This window comes from Kazachstania africana, chromosome 4 (genome assembly GCF_000304475.1).
Source record: "Kazachstania africana CBS 2517 chromosome 4, complete genome".
Lineage (NCBI taxonomy): Eukaryota > Fungi > Ascomycota > Saccharomycetes > Saccharomycetales > Saccharomycetaceae > Kazachstania > Kazachstania africana.
This window is the reverse complement of record NC_018943.1, coordinates 911,037-930,911: the sequence shown is the minus strand read 5'-3', so window position 1 is coordinate 930,911 and position 19,875 is coordinate 911,037. Positions and strand designations below refer to the sequence as shown.

At 37.8% G+C, this 19,875-nt stretch overlaps 10 protein-coding genes and 1 non-coding gene across 11 annotated transcripts; 5 read left to right on the top strand and 6 right to left on the bottom strand.

The window, feature by feature from the left end:
- Positions 1–173: 173 nt before the first annotated feature.
- On the top strand, positions 174–3,411 carry NMD2 (Nmd2p; the record flags this gene model as incomplete). The annotated part of the gene is made up of 2 exons (XM_003957207.1): positions 174–179; positions 292–3,411. 2 exons carry the CDS (start codon positions 174–176, stop codon positions 3,409–3,411), a joined length of 3,126 nt encoding a protein of 1,041 aa, XP_003957256.1.
- Positions 3,412–3,498: 87 nt separating this feature from the next.
- On the bottom strand, positions 3,499–4,545 carry PTC7 (type 2C protein phosphatase PTC7; the record flags this gene model as incomplete). The annotated part of the gene is made up of 1 exon (XM_003957206.1): positions 3,499–4,545. The coding sequence occupies one exon, from the start codon at positions 4,543–4,545 to the stop codon at positions 3,499–3,501; it is 1,047 nt and encodes a 348-aa protein (XP_003957255.1).
- Positions 4,546–5,063: 518 nt separating this feature from the next.
- On the top strand, positions 5,064–6,020 carry KAFR0D04710 (uncharacterized protein; the record flags this gene model as incomplete). The annotated part of the gene is made up of 1 exon (XM_003957205.1): positions 5,064–6,020. One exon carries the CDS (start codon positions 5,064–5,066, stop codon positions 6,018–6,020), a length of 957 nt encoding a protein of 318 aa, XP_003957254.1.
- Positions 6,021–6,199: 179 nt separating this feature from the next.
- Positions 6,200–7,351, top strand: PPE1 (phosphoprotein phosphatase methylesterase 1; the record flags this gene model as incomplete). The annotated part of the gene is made up of 1 exon (XM_003957204.1): positions 6,200–7,351. One exon carries the CDS (start codon positions 6,200–6,202, stop codon positions 7,349–7,351), a length of 1,152 nt encoding a protein of 383 aa, XP_003957253.1.
- A 98-nt stretch (positions 7,352–7,449) lies between these two features.
- Positions 7,450–9,591, bottom strand: QNS1 (glutamine-dependent NAD(+) synthetase; the record flags this gene model as incomplete). Its single annotated transcript, XM_003957203.1, has 1 exon — positions 7,450–9,591. One exon carries the CDS (start codon positions 9,589–9,591, stop codon positions 7,450–7,452), a length of 2,142 nt encoding a protein of 713 aa, XP_003957252.1.
- Positions 9,592–9,923: 332 nt separating this feature from the next.
- OSH3 (oxysterol-binding protein related protein OSH3) lies at positions 9,924–12,650 on the bottom strand (the record flags this gene model as incomplete). Its single annotated transcript, XM_003957202.1, has 1 exon — positions 9,924–12,650. The coding sequence occupies one exon, from the start codon at positions 12,648–12,650 to the stop codon at positions 9,924–9,926; it is 2,727 nt and encodes a 908-aa protein (XP_003957251.1).
- Positions 12,651–13,025: 375 nt separating this feature from the next.
- Positions 13,026–15,221, bottom strand: ERG7 (lanosterol synthase ERG7; the record flags this gene model as incomplete). Its single annotated transcript, XM_003957201.1, has 1 exon — positions 13,026–15,221. One exon carries the CDS (start codon positions 15,219–15,221, stop codon positions 13,026–13,028), a length of 2,196 nt encoding a protein of 731 aa, XP_003957250.1.
- Positions 15,222–16,144: 923 nt separating this feature from the next.
- RRP4 (exosome non-catalytic core subunit RRP4) lies at positions 16,145–17,221 on the top strand (the record flags this gene model as incomplete). Its single annotated transcript, XM_003957200.1, has 1 exon — positions 16,145–17,221. The coding sequence occupies one exon, from the start codon at positions 16,145–16,147 to the stop codon at positions 17,219–17,221; it is 1,077 nt and encodes a 358-aa protein (XP_003957249.1).
- Positions 17,222–17,282: 61 nt separating this feature from the next.
- On the bottom strand, positions 17,283–18,089 carry HTD2 (hydroxyacyl-thioester dehydratase HTD2; the record flags this gene model as incomplete). Its single annotated transcript, XM_003957199.1, has 1 exon — positions 17,283–18,089. The coding sequence occupies one exon, from the start codon at positions 18,087–18,089 to the stop codon at positions 17,283–17,285; it is 807 nt and encodes a 268-aa protein (XP_003957248.1).
- Positions 18,090–18,350: 261 nt separating this feature from the next.
- On the top strand, positions 18,351–19,259 carry PIB1 (phosphatidylinositol-3-phosphate-binding ubiquitin-protein ligase; the record flags this gene model as incomplete). The annotated part of the gene is made up of 1 exon (XM_003957198.1): positions 18,351–19,259. The coding sequence occupies one exon, from the start codon at positions 18,351–18,353 to the stop codon at positions 19,257–19,259; it is 909 nt and encodes a 302-aa protein (XP_003957247.1).
- Positions 19,260–19,523: 264 nt separating this feature from the next.
- KAFR0Dtrna2P lies at positions 19,524–19,633 on the bottom strand. Its single transcript has 2 exons — positions 19,597–19,633; positions 19,524–19,560 (listed from the first exon to the last, which is right to left on the bottom strand). It is a non-coding gene; the product is annotated as a tRNA-Pro (tRNA).
- Between the last annotated feature and the right edge of the window lie 242 nt (positions 19,634–19,875).

Sequence of the window (19,875 nt, the reverse complement as noted above, 5' to 3'; positions counted from 1 at the left end):
TAGTTTTAGGGTTTAAATGCCGGGTATCAATTTGGTTTTTTTTGTAGGTCTACGATCTGGTTAATTATATAGCAAGAGTGCAATTATTCAATGGCATCTCAAACAATATTGGCTTGAGATTATTAGAACAAGCGTCGAAATTTCCTTTTTTGCACATCTTTCTCGTGTGTATTATGAATGTATGTTGTTATAGTGCTATGTTAAGTTACATACTGCTTTGAGGTTGATTGGTGGCATTGTAAATGAAGGCTTCTCAGTTTACTAACCTTGCTGTGCATTTATTTTCATTAGGATGAAAGAAGATCAGAGCTTTTTGAGCTGAATACTAGAGCTTGGAATGGGGAGGATGTTTTTCCATTGAAAAACAAGAAATTAGATTCTAGTATTAAAAAAAATACAGGATTTATAAAGAAATTGAAGAAAGGTTTTACGAAGGATTCCAAAGATTCTTTATTGAAGGATTTATCTGAAATTTCTTTGGCAAAGTATCTATCAGAATTAGTTACTACTGTAAATGAGGTACTTTCGAACGTACCAAACAGGAATGAAGAGGTTCTCGTCGCTATAGAAGTCATCAGTGCCATGCATCAAAGATTTAGTACAAGTTTCACACCAAAGCTGTTCCAGCTTTTCCTAGGCAATTTTGAAAACCCAGCAGATTCTGCCAATATTGAGAAGAATGAAATAACCAGACTGAATAAGTTAAATGGTAATTTACGGATATTCACAGAGTTATACTTAGTTAATATCTTTACTACTTTGGATGATGTTGTCTCCAAAGATGCACTTCCATTATTTTTGCAAAAAGGGTTGAATAAGAAAGAAAGTCTTCTTTTTAGTATACTTAAAGAAGTTTTAAATTTCAAGTTTAACTTGGGCTACACCACAACTGTCGGAACAAGCTTCGTGAAGAGATTTCCCTTCTTCTTTGATAAAGATGACACTACTTGGGATAAGTTTATCTCAGACGAGACTGTCAGACCATCCCTACAAGCCTTATTTAAAGTCTTCACAGAAGCTGTTTCTGGTAAAGCAGTTGAGTTAAATAAGAAAATAAACAAATTGATGAAAGAGCATCAGAAATGTCAAATTAGAACGGGGAAATTAGTAGATGAATATATCGAAGAGCATGACACTTTAATGCCAATCTTTGAAAGATTCAAAAGTGCTATAGAAATATTGGGGGAAGCTTTAAATATGAATGTTCCAAAATTTAAAGATGAAAAACCCATTGAAGATGAAGCTATCGTACCTATGATAATAAATCAAGTACTGCCTCCTAATGAGAGACTGTGGGAAAATGATGAAACCCGTAGATTCTATGAGAATCTTCCAGATATTGCAGATTTGGTAGAAGAATCAATGAACTCAACAGATGCCGCACAGTCTACAGCCGATGCGATAAACGAATTCTTCAATGTATTAGAAATGACTGAAACAAAGGAATCGATCGATGAACTAACCGTATCGTACTGGAGAAATCATTTGGACAATAAAGCAACTAGAAATAGACTGCTAAAGTTTTTTATTGAAACTCAAGAATGGAGTAAAATTAGGATATATTCTAGATTTGTTGCTTCAAATAGTCAGTACCTTCCTGAAGTTAGCGAGGAACTTATTAAGTATCTGGATAACGGCTTCAGAAATCAGTTGCACTCAAATAAAATAAATGTGAAGAATATCATTTTCTTCAGTGAAATGATCAAATTTATGCAGGTACCAATATTTATGATTTTCCACAAAATAAGGACATTAATCATGAATCTTCATGTGCCTAACAACATTGAAATTTTAACCATTTTTTTTGAGCATTGTGGAAAATTCTTATTGAATAAGCCTGAACTACAGCCCCAGATGGAAAAGATGGTAGATTTACTGAGAACTAAGATGAGAGATAGACAATTGAACATGTCATTAAAAAGTGCTTTAGATAATCTACTTACATTACTTTTTCCTCCCTCTATCAAATCGCTCAATCTTGAAGGAAGGAAATTAACCCCTGAAGAAGAATTTTACACTGTTCTGATTAGAAGTGAACTCTCTAATGTAGACTATAGAAGGGCGGTAAATCTGATACGTAAGGCGAATTGGAAAGATGGAAATGTGTATAACACATTGTTCGCTCTATTCACAGAACCTGAAAAAGTGAACTATCAAAATATATCCATTTTGTCTAAACTTCTGAATGGTTTATATGCCTATCAAAGAAATTTTGTTATTAAAACCATAGATCAGGTACTAGAAAATATTGAACGTGGACTGGAAACTAATGTTTACAGTGAAAATATGTCTAGAATAGCAAATGTCAGATATTTAACAGAAATATTTAACATGGAGATGATCAAGGCCACCGTTTTTTTGGATGTTATTAATAATATCATCAGGTTTGGATGTTTCAGAAATTTGCCAAATCCTGCATATTTAAACGAATCAGACCCACCTGATAATTATTTTAGGGTGCACCTAGTGACCACGATTCTACTAAATGTAAGAAGATTTCCTTCCACTTTGACAAAACGATTGGGCTTGTTGACAAGGTTCTTTGAATATTACATATTCACAAAGAATCAACCATTACCAAAGGAAACAGAATTCAAGGTAGTTGATACTTTCGCTAAGATATCTGAAACAATTACTTTTTCAAGAGCCGATAATATAAAAGACTGTGCCTCTATATTAGAGGGGCTAGTAAAGTCATTGAAACCAGTGAATAATTCGATTAAGAACTGTGAGGCCCCATTACAGAGTGAAGAAGATTATGAAGAAGAGGAAGATGACGAAGACAATGACGAAGGCCAACAAATTGACGATGATTACGAAAATTTCGAGGATCAAAAACAAACTACAGAAGATGGTGTTGATTTTCTGGATGATTTATCAGATGAGAATGAGAGCGACTTAGCCAATGACGATAGTAGTAGTGAGGAGGACGAATCTGATGACGAAGATGAAGACGAAGACGATGATAATTTCAATGATATTGACGCAGATAGGAATACTGAATTGAAGAGAATGTATGATGAATATGAGAAGAGATTAAAGAGTGAAGAAGAGAAAAAGGCAGAAGAAGAGTTAGAGAAACAGTTCCAACAATTGATGCTAGAATCGGTTGAAGAGAGACAAAATGAGAAGGCCAGTAGTGACAGAATGCCTATCATCACTTCAAATATGTCTGGTTTAAATAAACCTAAGCTGGCTATTGCAAGGAAGACTAATGATGGTGCTTCGAACGGTAGTTCTGAAAAGGTGGCTTTTGCATTCTTAACCAAATCGGGTAAGAAAACCAGTTCGCGTACTTTAGCATTACCTACTGATGTTAAATTTGTTTCTGGAGTCTTAAAAGAAGAAGAAAAGTTAAAAAATGAGAGAGAAAAGATCAAGCGGATTGTTTTACAGCGTACCTTTGATTGAGAGTGGGTTTTTTGGTGAAGTCATAGCTTAGTATTAGCATTCTTATAGCAAACTGGATTTATATAGATTCTTTTTCGATTTATTTAATCACATAGCCTTAACTACAACAACAGTAATATCATCTTGTTTGCCTCCTCCGTAAGTTTTGCCGGTTAATTTGGATAATTCTTGGGCAAAGACACTTGGGTATTCGGGATCTTTACTCAATGAAACAACTTTGGAAACGAAGTCTTTTGACACGCTCTCCAGATCTTGTAAGATTTGGTCTTCATTATCCTTCAAAAATAGTTCCATATCTTCTGTACCTATGTTATCAGTCACACCATCGGTTGCTAATAGTATAACGTCATTTTTTTGTAATTGAAAACTGTAATTGTCAGCATCCGCTGGGGTATTTTGAATATATTTTTGGCCTTTCGAGATTGAATCAGGAATAATTGACAGTTGGTAAGGAGCATTGAAGCCGACAGTTTGAAATTTAGTTTCGAAGACTAACTTACTGTCCCTGAAAACGCCACACCAAGAATCACCCAAGTTAGCCACTTCTAATAGCCCATTGTCTTTGAAGTGGGCCACAATGGCCGTCGTGCTTCCGACTTTCACTACACCTTCTTCTTTTATCTTATTATATGCAAAATCCAAGATATCTCTTGGTGAGATACCATCTTTTCTTCCTGATAAAGTAGAAGTGAATTTTGACATGGAATTGCACAATTCTCTTGAAATAGCACTTGAATCATAACCAAGCTCTGCCCAACCACCGACACCATCGGCCACAGCTGCATATACATCCGATATACTATTACTTGTAATAAAATAATTATCTTCACCAGTGGGTGAAAGTATAGAATCTTTTAATTTTTGATATATTTGGTCATTTCTGTCCTTTGGTTGATATGCCACCACTGCTTTATAAGTGAATTGTGGGTTTGTAGTGTTTGTAGTATTACTGTACCCATTACCGTTCGTGTAGCTATTATTGAATGCAGTATTACTTGTGAAGAATCGTTTGGAGAGGGAGAACACCCTGTTGTGGAGGGGGGAGTTAATATAAGCAGCGCCTAAATCCGATTGTATTAGTAAATGATCTATAACTACACCGCTGAAGACGGTGAGAATGATAAACAGCAACATACGATAGAGAGTCCTCGAGGTAAGGGTGAATGGCCTAATTTCTGGTATGATCAGCATGCTTCTGGTGTGGATTGCAGGTTGGATAGTTGCTTTTTATACGCTTGTCACAACTATCCTCCACTGTTCGAGCCATCAATATTTATATGAAAAGGCCCTGATATACGGAGCACGCGGCCGGGTAAAGAAGATGTCACTCTATGATGCCTGCTATTAATGAGCTTACTGGCCACTATCAGCTTCAATGCTCACGTTGTCAGGTCCCACCGATCCAGCAACTACGATAGCGTTATTCTCTTTCATCTACCTCTCTTTTTAAGAAACGACACATTTTTCACTCTGAAACGTCAAAGGAAGCATTTGAAACACTTCGGTAACAGGTATGAAGTAATCACTACATTTTGCTTGATAGATGGTGGTTATATATTTAGAAGGCTGTATGGACCGGTGGAAATGGTGAGATTGTGATACTAGTGAATTATTTGATTGAAAAGTGCTTATATTTCTGCACGAGTCAAGATATGTCAAGATTACCAAAGATGTCGATCAAAGAGGAAGTGGAGCCATGCGAATTACATGAAGTGATACGATGTGCAGTGTGTCGAGAACAGTCACAAGAAAAAGCACAACGAGAGCTGAAGAGATCTATTTCTCATAATGCAGTGAATAATCTCCGAAATCGTAAATCATACTCAAATCTGCAGAGAAGATATTCTCAAGGAAGTATTTACAGCACTGCTTCGACGGACTTCAAAGTGGATCCAGCGTCAGAACTACCCTCTGATGAGGATATCTCAAGTAAGATGGGAATATTGTGGGAATTATTACCAGATGAAACTAAGACAGCGTATATTAGGCATACAGTGTTGACGAAAACATCTGGTAAAAGAGACAGTGAGAACACGTATAGCGACCGATTGAAATATTCACATCATGAATCGCCTCTCCAATCAAGATCTTCTATGGGAAAGAAAGAGCAACTACTCAAGTTGTTGGTCGATCAATTGTATGAAGAAGTATTTGATATCAGAGATGAACCAACAAAATATGCACCTGAACAAAGTATCAACATGAACAGATTGATGAGAGCTGACGAGCCAATGACCCAGGCACATTCTCCCTTGGAAGAGATCAAATTATGGAGAGACAGTCAGATAATTAGTGAAAAAATTGAAGAATTGAACGGTTTAATTAAAAGGTTTCAACAGTTCTCGCCAGTGCAGACACCAACGAAGGAGGACAACACAAAAGTATTCAATCCTAGCCAACAAGTCAAACAAGTAGATCGTTCCAAACTAATCTTTCCACCAAAGGGCGAAAAGAAAGAAGGTTTTCTGACCTCGATGGCCAAAAAGTTTGCCAGGAAATGGAAACACAAAAAGAGGCCTGCTGCATTAAGCCTGTACCGTGAGCCAAATCCTGACATTCGATACGTGATGAGAAGCCCCGTTTCAACCAACAATAGACCGTGTTCTTAATGCTTTGGTCTTATAGAAATCACTCTACATAGTCATCGTACATTTAAATGGTATTCACTCGTTCCGAAAGTGGCGGAATCATATATAATATTAATACACTGTTTCATATAGTTAGAAGGAACAGTAAAGTTAGCACACACATCATACCTCGGAATATATCTCTTTAATACTCACCCGTAATGGCTGATGATCTGAGAAGAAAGGTAGTATTGGACAAACTAGAGAAGGCCAATGAAACATTAGGAAATATTCAGCGATCGATGAATATCAATGATATTGAGCATCAGGATAACATTGGCGAATTGCCAGATTTCACTTCAAGTAAATCACGAACAGCGCCAAGTATACCTGAAGATAGCAAGAGGCTACCCACATGGGATGCTTTCTTCCAGCATAACGAGCAAATTTCCTTAACGGATAGAAATTTTAACTTTAATACATACTATAGTTTGCCTACCTCATACGACTCACCATCAATCCCTGTATTTGTAATGCACCATGGGGCCGGCTCATCAGGTTTAAGTTTTGCACAATTAGGATCAGAACTGTTTAAAATTATGAAGGGCAAATGTGCATGTATATCGTTTGATGCAAGAGGACACGGTCAAACTAAACCAATTGACAGTTCTATTGAACTTGATTTTGGCATAGATGCGTTTATTGATGATTTCACGAGTCTTTTGAACTATTTTTTTCTTACAAAACTTGATTCAAGTTTGAATAAGCAAAAACTGTCCATTATACTGGTAGGTCATTCTTTAGGCGGTAGCATTTCATCCTTTGCATACAACAGATTCCCAGAACAAGTGAGAAAACACCTCTTAGGAGTGGCAATGTTTGATATAGTTGAAGAAATTGCTGTGAAAGCACTACAAAATGTTCAACATTTCTTGTATAGTACACCAAATCAATTTACTACATATTCAGATGCAATCGAATGGCATATTAAACAAGGTCTATCAAGGCAGCATGCAAGTGCGGATATTTCAATCCCAGCTCTATTTAAAAGATCTTCTTCCGGGAAAGTTATTAGAATTACAAATCTACAAATGTTCAAAGGCTTTTGGGGCGACTGGTTCACCGGTTTATCCAAACAATTCGTCTCTCTGCCTACTTGTAAACTGTTGATATTAGCCGGGAATGATAACCTGGATAAGGACCTTATTATAGGGCAAATGCAAGGGAAGTACCAGCTGGTCGTATTTCAAGATTCTGGACACTTTATACAAGAAGACTGTTATCTGAAGACTGCAATCACTCTGATAGATTTCTGGAAAAGAAACGACAACAAAAATGTTGTTATCAAGACAAACTGGGGTTCAAAAGCATAATTTTTTATTATTAAAGGGCAGAAAGTTGTCATGTAGATTTTTTTATATCCGAAATATTTTACATAAGTCTGTGCTTAGTGTTCTAATACGAACTCTATTCAATCAATAGACATGATATCTAAGTCTGTAGTCTTACCTTCACATTGTGCAACTACTTGATCAATTTTTTTACTTGCCCATGTGAATCTTGGGTTGATTAAGAAAGGTCTTAAATCAAATCTATTATCATCCGGAGAATATTGTTCGGCATGATAACTTGGTGTCAAGACAGTTTGCTTGTGTCTATTAATGGCGTAGAAAAAGAAAAATCTCTTGACCTTTTCAGAAACTTGAGCTGGCGTCAATCTTGGAGTCCATTCATGTAGTAATTTCAAGAACATAGAGTAAGGACCACATTTCTCGACCTTTCTAAGATAACCGAAAACACTTAATTCTTCATAAGTCATACCCATATCAATTTCATCAGATTGTACGTAATCTTCGGTGATTGGTTCTAATTCAGCAGTTGGGGTTGCATTTAAGAAGGAGTCTAGGATTGGCATGTTATACTCTGTAGAGGCATATGCGATGAATTTTTTAAGATCTGTCTTAGAAATACCACCAATTGGGTTAATATCAGCGGAGGAACAATCGTATTTTGTCAAATAGCCTCTTAAACACTCGTCGACATTAGCGCTACCTAAAACCAGTAAACCACCAGAGTTCTTGATACCACGAAGCCATGGTAATAACTGGGCAAATAGATATGCAAATACCATTCTTAATCTTGCCTGGATATTCTGTAAAGCCAAATTTTCTATTTGAGAGCCCCCAAAAATTTTATAAACAGGTTTCTTACCAGTAGCAACCTCAAATAGGGAAACAACACTACTGACAACGCTATCCATGTTGAAGTCAACATGATATGAGCCGATCTGGGTGGCAAGTTCACGACTTCTATCTCTTGTTTCCTTCGAAGAGTTTTCGGTGCCCATAAAACATGTATGGAAAAATTTAGAGGCTAATTCTTGCGGATCATTTGGAATCCAGCCTTCTCCGCCGCGAGTTAGCTTTCTAGCATCCAAAATAACTTGTTCATTGCCTTCAGAGGCTTCCTTTACAACTAATCTACACATAGAATGGACAATCATTGCGGTTGCACAGGAATCAATACCGCCGGACAAAGGAAGGAAATAGCCTGTACCATTACAACGTCTTATGTAATCCCATAACCAACATGCAGGGCCTAATGCAATTTCTTCTTCCGGAGTATGATAGAAAATTGGGCGACTTTTCGATGGTACAATAAGAGGATCGAATCTGGCTTTCATTGGAGCTAATTCGACAGCGACGTCAATTCTCTTGAACTTCGTTTCACTTAGGGAAGCTTGCAACCCACGAGACATAAAATTGGCGCGGTAGTTTCTGACCTCCTCTAAATCAACGGTTGCAGTGACAACTTCCACATCCTTTAAAGAAAATTGAGATCCCTGCGCAACAACTTTACCATTAACGGCAATTAAAGCACACCCATCATAATACAATCTGTCACCGTCACAGCCACGTTGGTTTGCATACAAATAGATGCCACCGCAACGGCTAGTTGCATTTAGAATCAAGTCTAATCTCTTATTTAATTTACGCAGTTCATGGTGAGACCCAGAAGAGTTGGTGATAATTTCGACACCATCTAGGGACATAGCAATGTGGGGAGATTGCGGTGTGAACAGTTCCTCGCATGTCTCAGCACCGATGCAGGTATCGAGTGTGTTGATAACAGCATCCCCAAAGGAAACAACTTTCTGATCGGTAACCTTTTGAATTTCTGGTGGTAAAACAAAATCCTCCACGAAGCCTGGCTTCATCCAAGGCGTAAAAAATCTCATTTCACGATAATTACCATCATTAGCTAACCACATTTTTGGTCTTATGAATAAAATCTTACCATCCAACGACAATAGCCTACAATTGTAGCGAACATTCTTGTGCAAAACAGGCATACCAATATCTAAAAGAAGGCCATGCGTCTTAGGATTTTTGATGATCTGAGCATACATCTCCCATGAATGTAAGCACACATCGTTTTCTAAGAAGTGATCCAAACAGCCATAACCGGTTATTTCTAATTCGGGACCAACACGCAGACGTGCACCTTTCTCTTTGGCTATGTAAATAGATTCTAAAATTCTATCCCTGTTACCTTCGAAATCCAAGGCCCACTGATTTAAGTTACAGGTAGCTAATGTAATTAAATGAGACATCCTTTATCACTTGTCTTGGGACAACTGTATAAGCCATAGATGGAAGGCTCAGGTTTTCGAAGTTATATTGAAAAAAATGACGTCCCGTCCGACAACAGTTTTATGTCATCGCAAGAATCAGAGGTGCAAAGTGCAAATAAATTTTAAAAATCATGATCTTAAATTACTATATGTGGTTTTTAATCGAAGAAAGGAACATTGTAACATATTGGGTGTTTTGTATTTTATTTGTATACGAAGTTGTATGCACTTCAGGAACTATATTACATATAATGCTTAAAAATTTAATTACATAATTGGGGAAAAAAATCTGCTTGTAAGGATCATTTTGGCTACCATAATGGTGTGATGCCTGACCAATCTTGACGTTTTCTTCTTTCCCAGTAACTTTGCGGTCCTTGACGGTATTTCCATTTGTTTGCAGATGTCTTTTCAAAAAACTGTGGTGTAACATCGTGTCCCTTCATGCGTCTATCACGTTGTTTTTGTTCCAAATGCAGTTTCAAGCGTTCTGCTTCGGAAATTTTACCTTGTTCATAGGCTCTAATATCAGGTCTCAATCTTGAATCGTTAGGTGCAACCCTGCCCTCTTCAATTTCAGTCATTTCGTTTAGGTTTGCAGCAAAAGTTGTGAAACCATATTTTGATTTTGAGTTCTTTACTAATTTACCCACTTCCCAAAGAGTTCTATTGTTGCCATCCTTCAGGTTTTCTGTCCATTTACCGCTAAATCTATATTTCTTGTTACCCTTATCAGTAGAGGTAATGACCACGTTTACATTTTCTGATCTACCACCAAACATGCCAGTCTTTTCGAACACTATTGTGGCTTTACCACTTTTGGAGGAAATAACTTCAAATTCATTGACTGGCTCAAGGTATCTCTCACCAGCAAGAATATTTTTCAACATTGTAGTTGGTTGAGTCCATTCAAAATATTCACCAGTCTTTTTTGATTTCAGTTCTAGAGTCCCCTCGTTGTTAATTTCTACCGATTTACCCCAGTACTTTTGGACAGGAGACAAAGTGTAGTTACATTCCCAGTCATCATGTTCAGCATAAAAGGCAAAAATTTGTGGTTTATGGCATACCTTTTCTGATATCAATCTGAAGCCCATATCTTCACGCACCAACTCGAAAGTCTCCCCCAAAAGTGGATTGAAAGGTTTTCTAAGTGCTCTTGTCTTGTCTCTGTAGACGGATAAAAAGGACACTGCAAAAGCTGAAACCACGGCCAGTGGTGGCACACTAATATTTGGGTCAGCCAATTGCGGTAGTAAACTCGCGTATTCAAAAGTTTCAGAAATGGTTTGTAAAATCGAAATTGGTTCATTTGAAGTTACTGGCATAGCAATGGAGCTTAAATCTTTCCCTACGTTCTTTCTTAAAAATGAGAGAAGACTTGGGGGTGAGGTTTCAGCCTTTGGCACATCATCACGACGAGTGACCTTTTTTGGATATGGGAGAGGATATAAATCTTGCATTTTTGGAATTGTATCCCCACTGCTGATTGCGTCTGATAAAGAGTGTAAAGTGTGAGGAGCATCGATATCTGAAAGCTGTTCTTCTAAATACATTGCCTCGGTAGTTTCATCATCGTCCTCCAGCATGATAACACCTGCTTTTATGTCTTCTTCGGCATCAAAAAACTCTTCGTTTCCACTATATATTGATGCAAGAGAATTTGGATACTCTCTAAGTTGTTTAACCATATTTTTTCGATCATTAAGTAGTATTTTACTTTGCTTAACAAAATCTCCGAACAATGCTTCTAGTTCAGCCAATTTTCTAAAGAGATCGTGCTCTTTGGTATCCTCCAAGAAATTAGATTCTGTTGGTGAAGACAAGGATTCATTTGAATCCATTGGAGAAGCGGCAGAGAGACCAATTTTTTTTCTAGATGCAGATACTGAGGAAGAGGATGAAGACCTGAATACGTTATAAGATTTCGAATCTTTTGGCCCAGAATATTCTAGGGAGTCATTCTTGCATTGTTCTAGTCTTTGCTGAATCAGTTTTAGATTAGCATCAAAAGTGTCAAACGCCTCCAAGGGCAGTGGGATGTATGAATCTCTTTGTTTTTTGTTCCGCATTGAATCAATGCGTGTATCAACTTTGTTTTCCTCTTTCCCTTCCAATTCTTCCTCTTCGGAATGTTCTGATTTGTTTTCATTATCAAAACATGACTGTAGTGCAGTGACCCACGTTTGCCAGCTCTTTTGGTCTTTAGTTTTCAAAGCCCAGATTTCCATTCCTGAATCAATTATTATTAATCTATCTTTTTTGTTCGCACTTACTGTAGACAAACTGATAACTATTTCACCACGACGAGTCTGATTATGGTCATTTAGATAGTAAGATAGCGTACCATATCTAAAATCTAAGGTGAAAAATCTTCTTTTGAAACCTTGTAATTTTTTTCTTCTTTTCTTCAATAAATAGCCTTGAATGTACCTTCCTTTACCTACCATAAGAACATTGTCCTTTTCAGAAAATCCTCTCGCGAATGAAGGAATCACGGAGGATGGTGCTGAACGGGTGCTTATGATTGATTGATCATCGCCATGTACTATGCTTGCATTGAACAGAACTTTTTTCTTGACATTTTTAGAAGAAGTATTATCAAGAATGAATGCATAATAGTAGTCCGTATCTTCCACATCCAATGCACCTTCTATCAGGTTGTTACCATGGATTTGTCCCATTGATTTTACGAGAGTAAATCCTGATGCAGAAAGTCGATCTTTTAATGGAATCTCTCGAGATTGTTGCTGAATATGGCTTATCGACAAGGAGCTCGAGGAGTGTGAGGCTTCGTGAGCACTGATAGAATTGTTTCTTTTTGTAAGAGTCTTATTGGCGTAATCTAATGCAGCTCTAGTATCTGGGGCAATGTGCACTGCAAATGATTGATCATCAACGCTCGTTTTCAATCGCTTGTAAATACCTAAATGAATTGATTTCTTCAAAGGTTTAATCTGATAGTTGATGGTGTCACCATGAGAGCACCTCACCCATCGAACAACGAAGGATCTACTTTGTATATCTATTGTTTCCATTGATCCGCAAGTAAATGAATAAAAAAGCCAGTGAAATACAATTTTTTCACCCCAAGCTCAACTGAATGGAGGGCAAACCAATTTATGATTCAACTTAGTAGTTATAGTCTTGTTAAAAAGGATCAATAAAGCACAATTGCGTGGATTTTCGATTGCTGTTTCAGAGAAGTTCTGATCGATTTTTGTTTTTCCAAAACCGTTGGCTTTATCGATGCAAGTCGGGACTTTTACGGCTTCTAGAAAAATAGTAGAGGTCGGCTCATATAAAAGATTTCACCTTCAATTTATAAAGCAAGAGATAAAGAGATGAAGAGCTGCTTCTTGAAGCCGGTTCGACAAATTGTGAGGAGAAAATTGGCGTTCTTAATTTTTACTTTATATACCTTGAGCTCCGTACTCTTTTACATATAATCCCAGGGCCTTGATAGGAAACAAAAATCTGTAACTTGGATATTCGATTGCACAGGAGTGGTTGAACACCCCTTCTACACTCTCAAATTTCCATTCACCGGAAGGTTCTTGCCTACTCTTCAACAGGGATATACCTCTGTCGATGACTTGTTTATCTGGGTATTTCGCCAAGAGCAACGCAATTAGCACCCAGGCTGTTTGCACCACCAGTGATTCTTTCGTGCTGACATAGGTGTGAAGTTCACTGGACTTCATCGATTCACTCCATCCCCCATCAGGCATTTGTTTACTAACCAAGAAATCACAGCCTTTATGCACAGCATCAGAGTTTTCGTACAGCTCGCCGACGGATTGTAGGGCTTCCATGGCAAACATGCCCGCATATGTGAAACAGATACCCCAGCTACCATACCAACTGCCATCATCCTGTTGAGCATTCTTGATGTATCTTATAGCAAGCTGGATTCTATCAGAGATTTCTTCATGGCGATACTTGTAATGTCTATGAAAGTAAGTAAGCCCCAAAACTGAAGAATCAGTGCACTCCACGTATGGATATTCAACCATAATGTTCCCAAAAACTTCAGCAGGGTTTAATTTCTCCAAGATTAATGGGGCTTTTATCTTTTCATAAGTTGCAAATGAACCAAATTCGAAAGAACCCATATTTTGTAAGTCTAGCAAAATGTCAATACCTTTGCATAGTCTTTCGTCTGTAATCTCATCATGTATCTTAGCAAATACGGGGGAGTTTCTCACCATTATGATTGCTTTTATACTTTCTGCAGTACAGTCAGAAACGGTGTAACCTTGAGTCTTCGTAGAAAAACCCCAGGCGCCGACTCTCTTATCTCTAAAAGAACCAGGGACACATTCTGTATCGAATTGGGAACGACATAGAAACTTAAATGCAGCACTTACTGCATCATAAAATTCAGGTTGCTCAGCAAGTCCCGCAATGAACAAATATTGGATTGCAAATGCACAGTCCCATGTTTGAACACCATTTGTCCCAGTCACAGTCATACCTTGTGGCCCATGAAATAAAGCATCTTTAAATCTCTCTTGATACTTTCTAAATGGTTTGGACTCGACGCCTTCTTCAATTAATGTAGCCAAAGCACAAAACGCTTGATTGACTGGGGCGATACATAAATAGTCAGTATTTTGAGCCTCTTTCTCAATTAATTCGTAAATTGCTTTTCTAGATTTTTCAGCTAGCCACGTAGGTCTCAAAAACTTCTCGTAAAGAACAATTGCTTTATTAGCGGTATCTAATAGTGTAGAATGCGGATAGTATAAATCAACACCACAAACTGTGTTTCTATGCTGGCTGAAATTTATATCGTCAAATGGTTTAACATAGATCTCTTTTCTTATCTCTTCCAACAGCGGTGTGCATTCTGTAGAGTAGCGTACCAGAGATAGATAGCTGATTGGTAAATAGACACCTCTTGTGTGAACCCACCATCTTCCAGGGTGTATGGGCAAATAATATGGCAATAGCCACGTCTCAGGTGGAGCAGGATTGACACCTTCCCAACTATAAAGATTCAATACACTCAACCATATTTTTCCCCAATGAGGCACACCTATGGCGCCACCTAATCTTAGTAAAGTATCCCTAGCTCTAACACAAACCGTGTGATGCTTAGAAAGGCCCAGCAGTCTCAATATGACATAATTTATAGCTGTTCCAAATGCGGTGGATTTATCGACTGAATGTAAGCCCCATCCCCCGTCTACTGGATGCGCAGTATTGACTATATACCTGATCAATTCGATCTTTTCATGTTCAGGGATCTCTATACCTGCAATGTAGTTGACTGCCACGTAGCCTATTGTCATAAACATGGGTCCCTTGTACTGGCAAGGGAAAATACCAGAGTTTCCATCCTGTAAGAGCTTGAAAAAGGTGGCACCATTGTAACAGGCATCTTTGGCAGTAAAACTATCATCCCCATTTTTGATATCTGGATTAGGGCTGGGAAATCCTGGCAATTGTAACAACCATTGTACAAAAGTGGTCTGTGGATCAGATTCAGCGTCTAATTGATCGATATAATCCCATGTCTGGCGCCCCAGGTCGTCCGTACGGAGTCTCCAAAGTCGTGGGTCAGTCTTTTCTAGACCAACCTCATCTGAATAAAAAGTAGTCATTGTCTACTTACGATGCAGTATAGAGCTTATTTCTTGGTAACGAACTTACTCTTATAAGATGTTACATCAAAAGAAAGCTTCCCTGCCTCGAGATATATATATATATATTTGTTCGAAATGTGATAGATTTTCGTTTATTCTTGAAGAACACCGATAATTTGTCCTAACGTGTGTAAACGATTAAAAGACAGGGAGAAAGCTAAAGATATTGGAAGGTGGCCATGTAACTCGGTAACCTTGAAAGTTGTAGAGATGTAGCCGTTGCTGTGAACAGTATGTTTTCTATCTTGTGAGTCAGTATTGTAGGTTGCTGTGGTCCAGTGGAAATCTTTTTTGAAATGTGGATATTCACATTCTGACAGCTGTGTACCTCATTTGGCAATAAAGTACATAACTATATAGATGTTCCATGTTGGAGTTATCTTGCTGTTTGGCTTGTAATTTTCTAAAAGCTAAAAGTTACAGTGCCACTTTTATCGTTTTGTCAATGAAAGGGGCAAGTTGGAAAATATGGTGCACGGAAGCCAATGGATAAGTCTGGAATTATTCTGACTCGTTAGCTTCAGGTAAGAGATTATGATTATTCAGAGAGAGTTTAACGGTAGTTGTCGCCATTTGTCGAGCAAAGATCTATATCTGGATAGGCAAACCATTTTCCGGTCACGCCACTTTCAAGACGCCCTCAAATTGGAAGCAATGGAAAAGCACCCTCTAGGCTTCCATTTCCTCCGAAATGAGCCTCAATTGAGGGTCTTTCCATGGGCTTAGCATCGATTCTCAGCTTTACCATCCATCTAATTGACACTGTCGTTTTCCTTTCACTGTGCTCTCGGTGATGAAAAATAAAAATATTGAAAAATTTTGAGATGACTTGAATGAACTGTTAAAATATTGAAACAGCCTTTATAGACAGTCAAGAAACCATGTCTGAAGTGATCACAATAGTCAAGGGAAAAGGTAGTTTCCAACAGACACCTTTATCTAATGACAGCAGATACGAATCCGATGATGAAGATGTCTATATGTCAGATTCTGAAGCTCAACAAAATAACGAGGATTTAGCCAAATCACAGATCGTTACACCAGGTGAATTGGTTACGGATGACCCGATATGGATGAGAGGTCATGGTACCTACTTTCTTGATAACATGACTTATTCCTCAGTGGCAGGTACCGTTTCTAGAGTCAATAGATTATTATCTGTGACTCCACTAAGAGGACGTTATTCACCTGAAACTGGTGATCACATCGTGGGAAGAATCGCAGAAGTCGGCAATAAGAGATGGAAAGTCGATATAGGTGGTAAACAGCATGCTGTTTTAATGCTTGGTTCTGTTAATCTACCGGGTGGTATCTTGAGGAGAAAATCTGAAAGTGATGAATTACAAATGAGAAGTTTTTTAAAAGAAGGTGATCTATTAAATGCTGAAGTACAATCCCTATTTCAAGATGGTAGTGCTTCTTTACATACCAGATCTTTGAAATACGGTAAACTAAGAAACGGACTCTTCTGTCAAGTACCAAGTTCGCTAATTGTTAGATCCAAGAATCATACACATAACCTTCCGGGAAATGTTACCATCGTACTCGGTGTAAATGGGTACATTTGGCTTAGAAAGACTTCTAAAATGGATTTGGCAAGAGATTCGCCAATGGCTGGTAGTAGTGGAAGTGCAAATGGGCCAACCGGTGCTACATCATTAAATCCTACACAAAATGTGTCTATAACAAGATTAGAAGAAGAATCTTCATGGCAAATATATTCCGATGAAAATGATCCAGATATCAGCAATAGTATGAGACAAACAGTAACCCGTTATGCTAATGTAATCAAGGCATTGGCATATTGTGAAATTGGAATAACACAAGAACGTATTATTAGCGCATATGAGGCCAGTATGGCTTATCCAAATATTGGATCATTAATTGAAAGAGAAAATATGGAAGCACTAGGTGCTGATATTATAAATGCAGAAAAGATGAGAGGAAACGGAGTCTAAGATTTTCCTACTCAAATAAATAGCATATAATTTTACATGTAATATAAATCTTTTAACGAATTTATTCAATAATTTCCAATCTTGTATATACAATTCTGGGATAGTTCGAGTCTACTAAACAAAATGCAGTTTTTCTCAGGGCCACCACAGCAATTGGCTTAGCAGGGTATATATTATTCAAGTTATAGTATCGATACTTCTTGATACGTCTTTTTAAGTAAGATTCAGCAAAGGAAACCAATATTTGCACGGAAAATGGGCCCTGCACAATTATGTTATCATAACTTTCAACAGTTTTGGAATAATCTACATCCCAATGAATCCTATGTGGATTAGATGTCAATTGCCCATATCTTATTACATCCATTTCTGTGAACAATACATTTCCAATTTCGTGGCCCTGATTTGAAATACTAAGTGGCTTGACCAGCGGAGAAGAGTTTGTATAAACCAATGTCCTTACTTCTTTCAAACACTCTTTGTCACCTCCTCTAATAGCCCTCTCTATAGTGACAAATGTGCCATCCCCGTACTTTTTCAAGCTCTTGATGCTTTCAATGCAAGTGTATTCTGTGTCCAGTTGTAAAGACTTTGAGTGTGTAACAGACCCCCCTGCCCATACTCGCCTCTTAAAGAAGGCACTTCTATCTTTGTCCAAAGCTGAAGGCGTCTGATACTCGAAATACCCATCTTTTGACAACTGGGTGAATGACGGATTGAAATATAGAAAGTGTGATCCATTAGTCACACCATGAGATTTTGTCAATTCTCTAGGCATCTTATCCTGAAACAAAGCATAGTACCGATCTAACTGAAAATGTGAGGTGTAATCCTTGATTGTCCATTTCAAATTGCGCCAAACAGACATGAAAACATGCCAAAATTGGTCCTTTTCTAGCGAAGATGTGTTGTATTTAATTTTACTGTCATCTTGATGTCTTTCAGATTCAGTTCCGGCAAAATTGATATATAAAATATTCGCAAATTCTATTTAAGCCGTCTCATCAGTGAAACAGATATTTATAGAGAACAAATATACATTCTGCGATACTATTTAGTTGCATTATATAGTCGTGGATATAATATTTCGTGGATTTGAGGGGTTCATCACAGTCATAATCAGAAGAAAATGACTGAGCAGGACGGTTCATCGTCGCTCTTAAATGCATTTGCATTTTGGCAACCAGATAAAGATATACGAAACTGTCTAAGTTGTCAGTCTAGTTTCAATATACTGGTGAGAAGACATCATTGCAGGTGTTGTGGTGGTATCTTTTGCGGGTCATGTGCTTCCAAGTTTGCAAGATACAACGAAGAAAGAGTGAAAGTTGTTAGAAAACCTACCGATATTGAAGCTGAGTTACCTCCTTATCGTACGTGTGATGCATGCTACCAGAATATGATGCAAATGGGATTGATTATACATCCTTGGAGAAGGATGCTAAATATGGAGAACTCAGATTTGTTTGAATCTACCCAAACTACAATAGGCGATAGCATCACAGAACGGACTCCATCAGTCAGTGTCACAAACACAAAGGACGATTCGACAAATGAGTTGACAACAGATACAGTAATTTCGGCTCCTGAAACTTCGTCGCACCACGGCCACGATGAGGAAGAGAATCATTGTCCTATCTGTAATTTCGACTTCTCAGAATTTAGTGGTAATGAAGAAATAGAGGATCACATTAAAGAATGTCTAACAAGAGCTGAACGTGCTCAGCAGCATCAAACCACAAGCGTTGCCTCTGGATTGTCAAATGATCAAGAAAATAATTGCCCGACAAATAGAAATAGAATGTTAGTGTACAAAGTTGCAAAGGATAATACTAAAACCACTGAGGAATACCCAGAATGCCCTATCTGTTTCGAAGAAATGATCCCTGGCGATAAAGTGGGACGTCTAGAATGCCTGTGCGTGTTCCATTATAAATGTATCAAGAGTTGGTTCAACAAAAGACAGCAAAAATTGAAATCTAATAATAAAGCCAATACAAGTAAGAATTTCTGCCCGTTCCACGATGCCATACTTTGAAGGCACAATTTATCTGCCACACAATACCATATTTGCATAGCATCATTGTAATTATATGCTGCAACAACAGCTTCTTTTTTTTTTTGGTCGTTTATTGTCAAAAGGCTTTGACTAACATCTGCATTTATTAAAAATATTCTCTATATGCTATATAATACTTTAATAATCACATTACCGGAATATAATAGTGAGTTATAAGGTATAAGAGTCATTATTCCAGCACAGTATAATCGAATTTAGAAAAAAAATCGTAAAAACTTAATTGGGGCGAGCTGGGAATTGAACCCAGGGCCTCTCGCATGTTTGTGATTTATTTCCCAAGTGTTCCTTAAGAATCGCCCAAAGCGAGAATCATACCACTAGACCACACGCCCTATTAAATTGATGTTGGGATATGGGCAGAAGGTCACCAAATTAGACTTGTCAAATCACAAGAACTTCTCCAAAACCCACCCTAAATTTTCAAGTATTAGTAGTGCCACAAAATGGCTATATCAGATGGGAGACACAACAGCAATCTCTGTGGAAAGCGTGTGAAATGGCCAACATAGTACAACAACTACTGAACATTGAAATCTAATTACCTTCCATAAATCCAGCGCTAGAGCACCCTTAC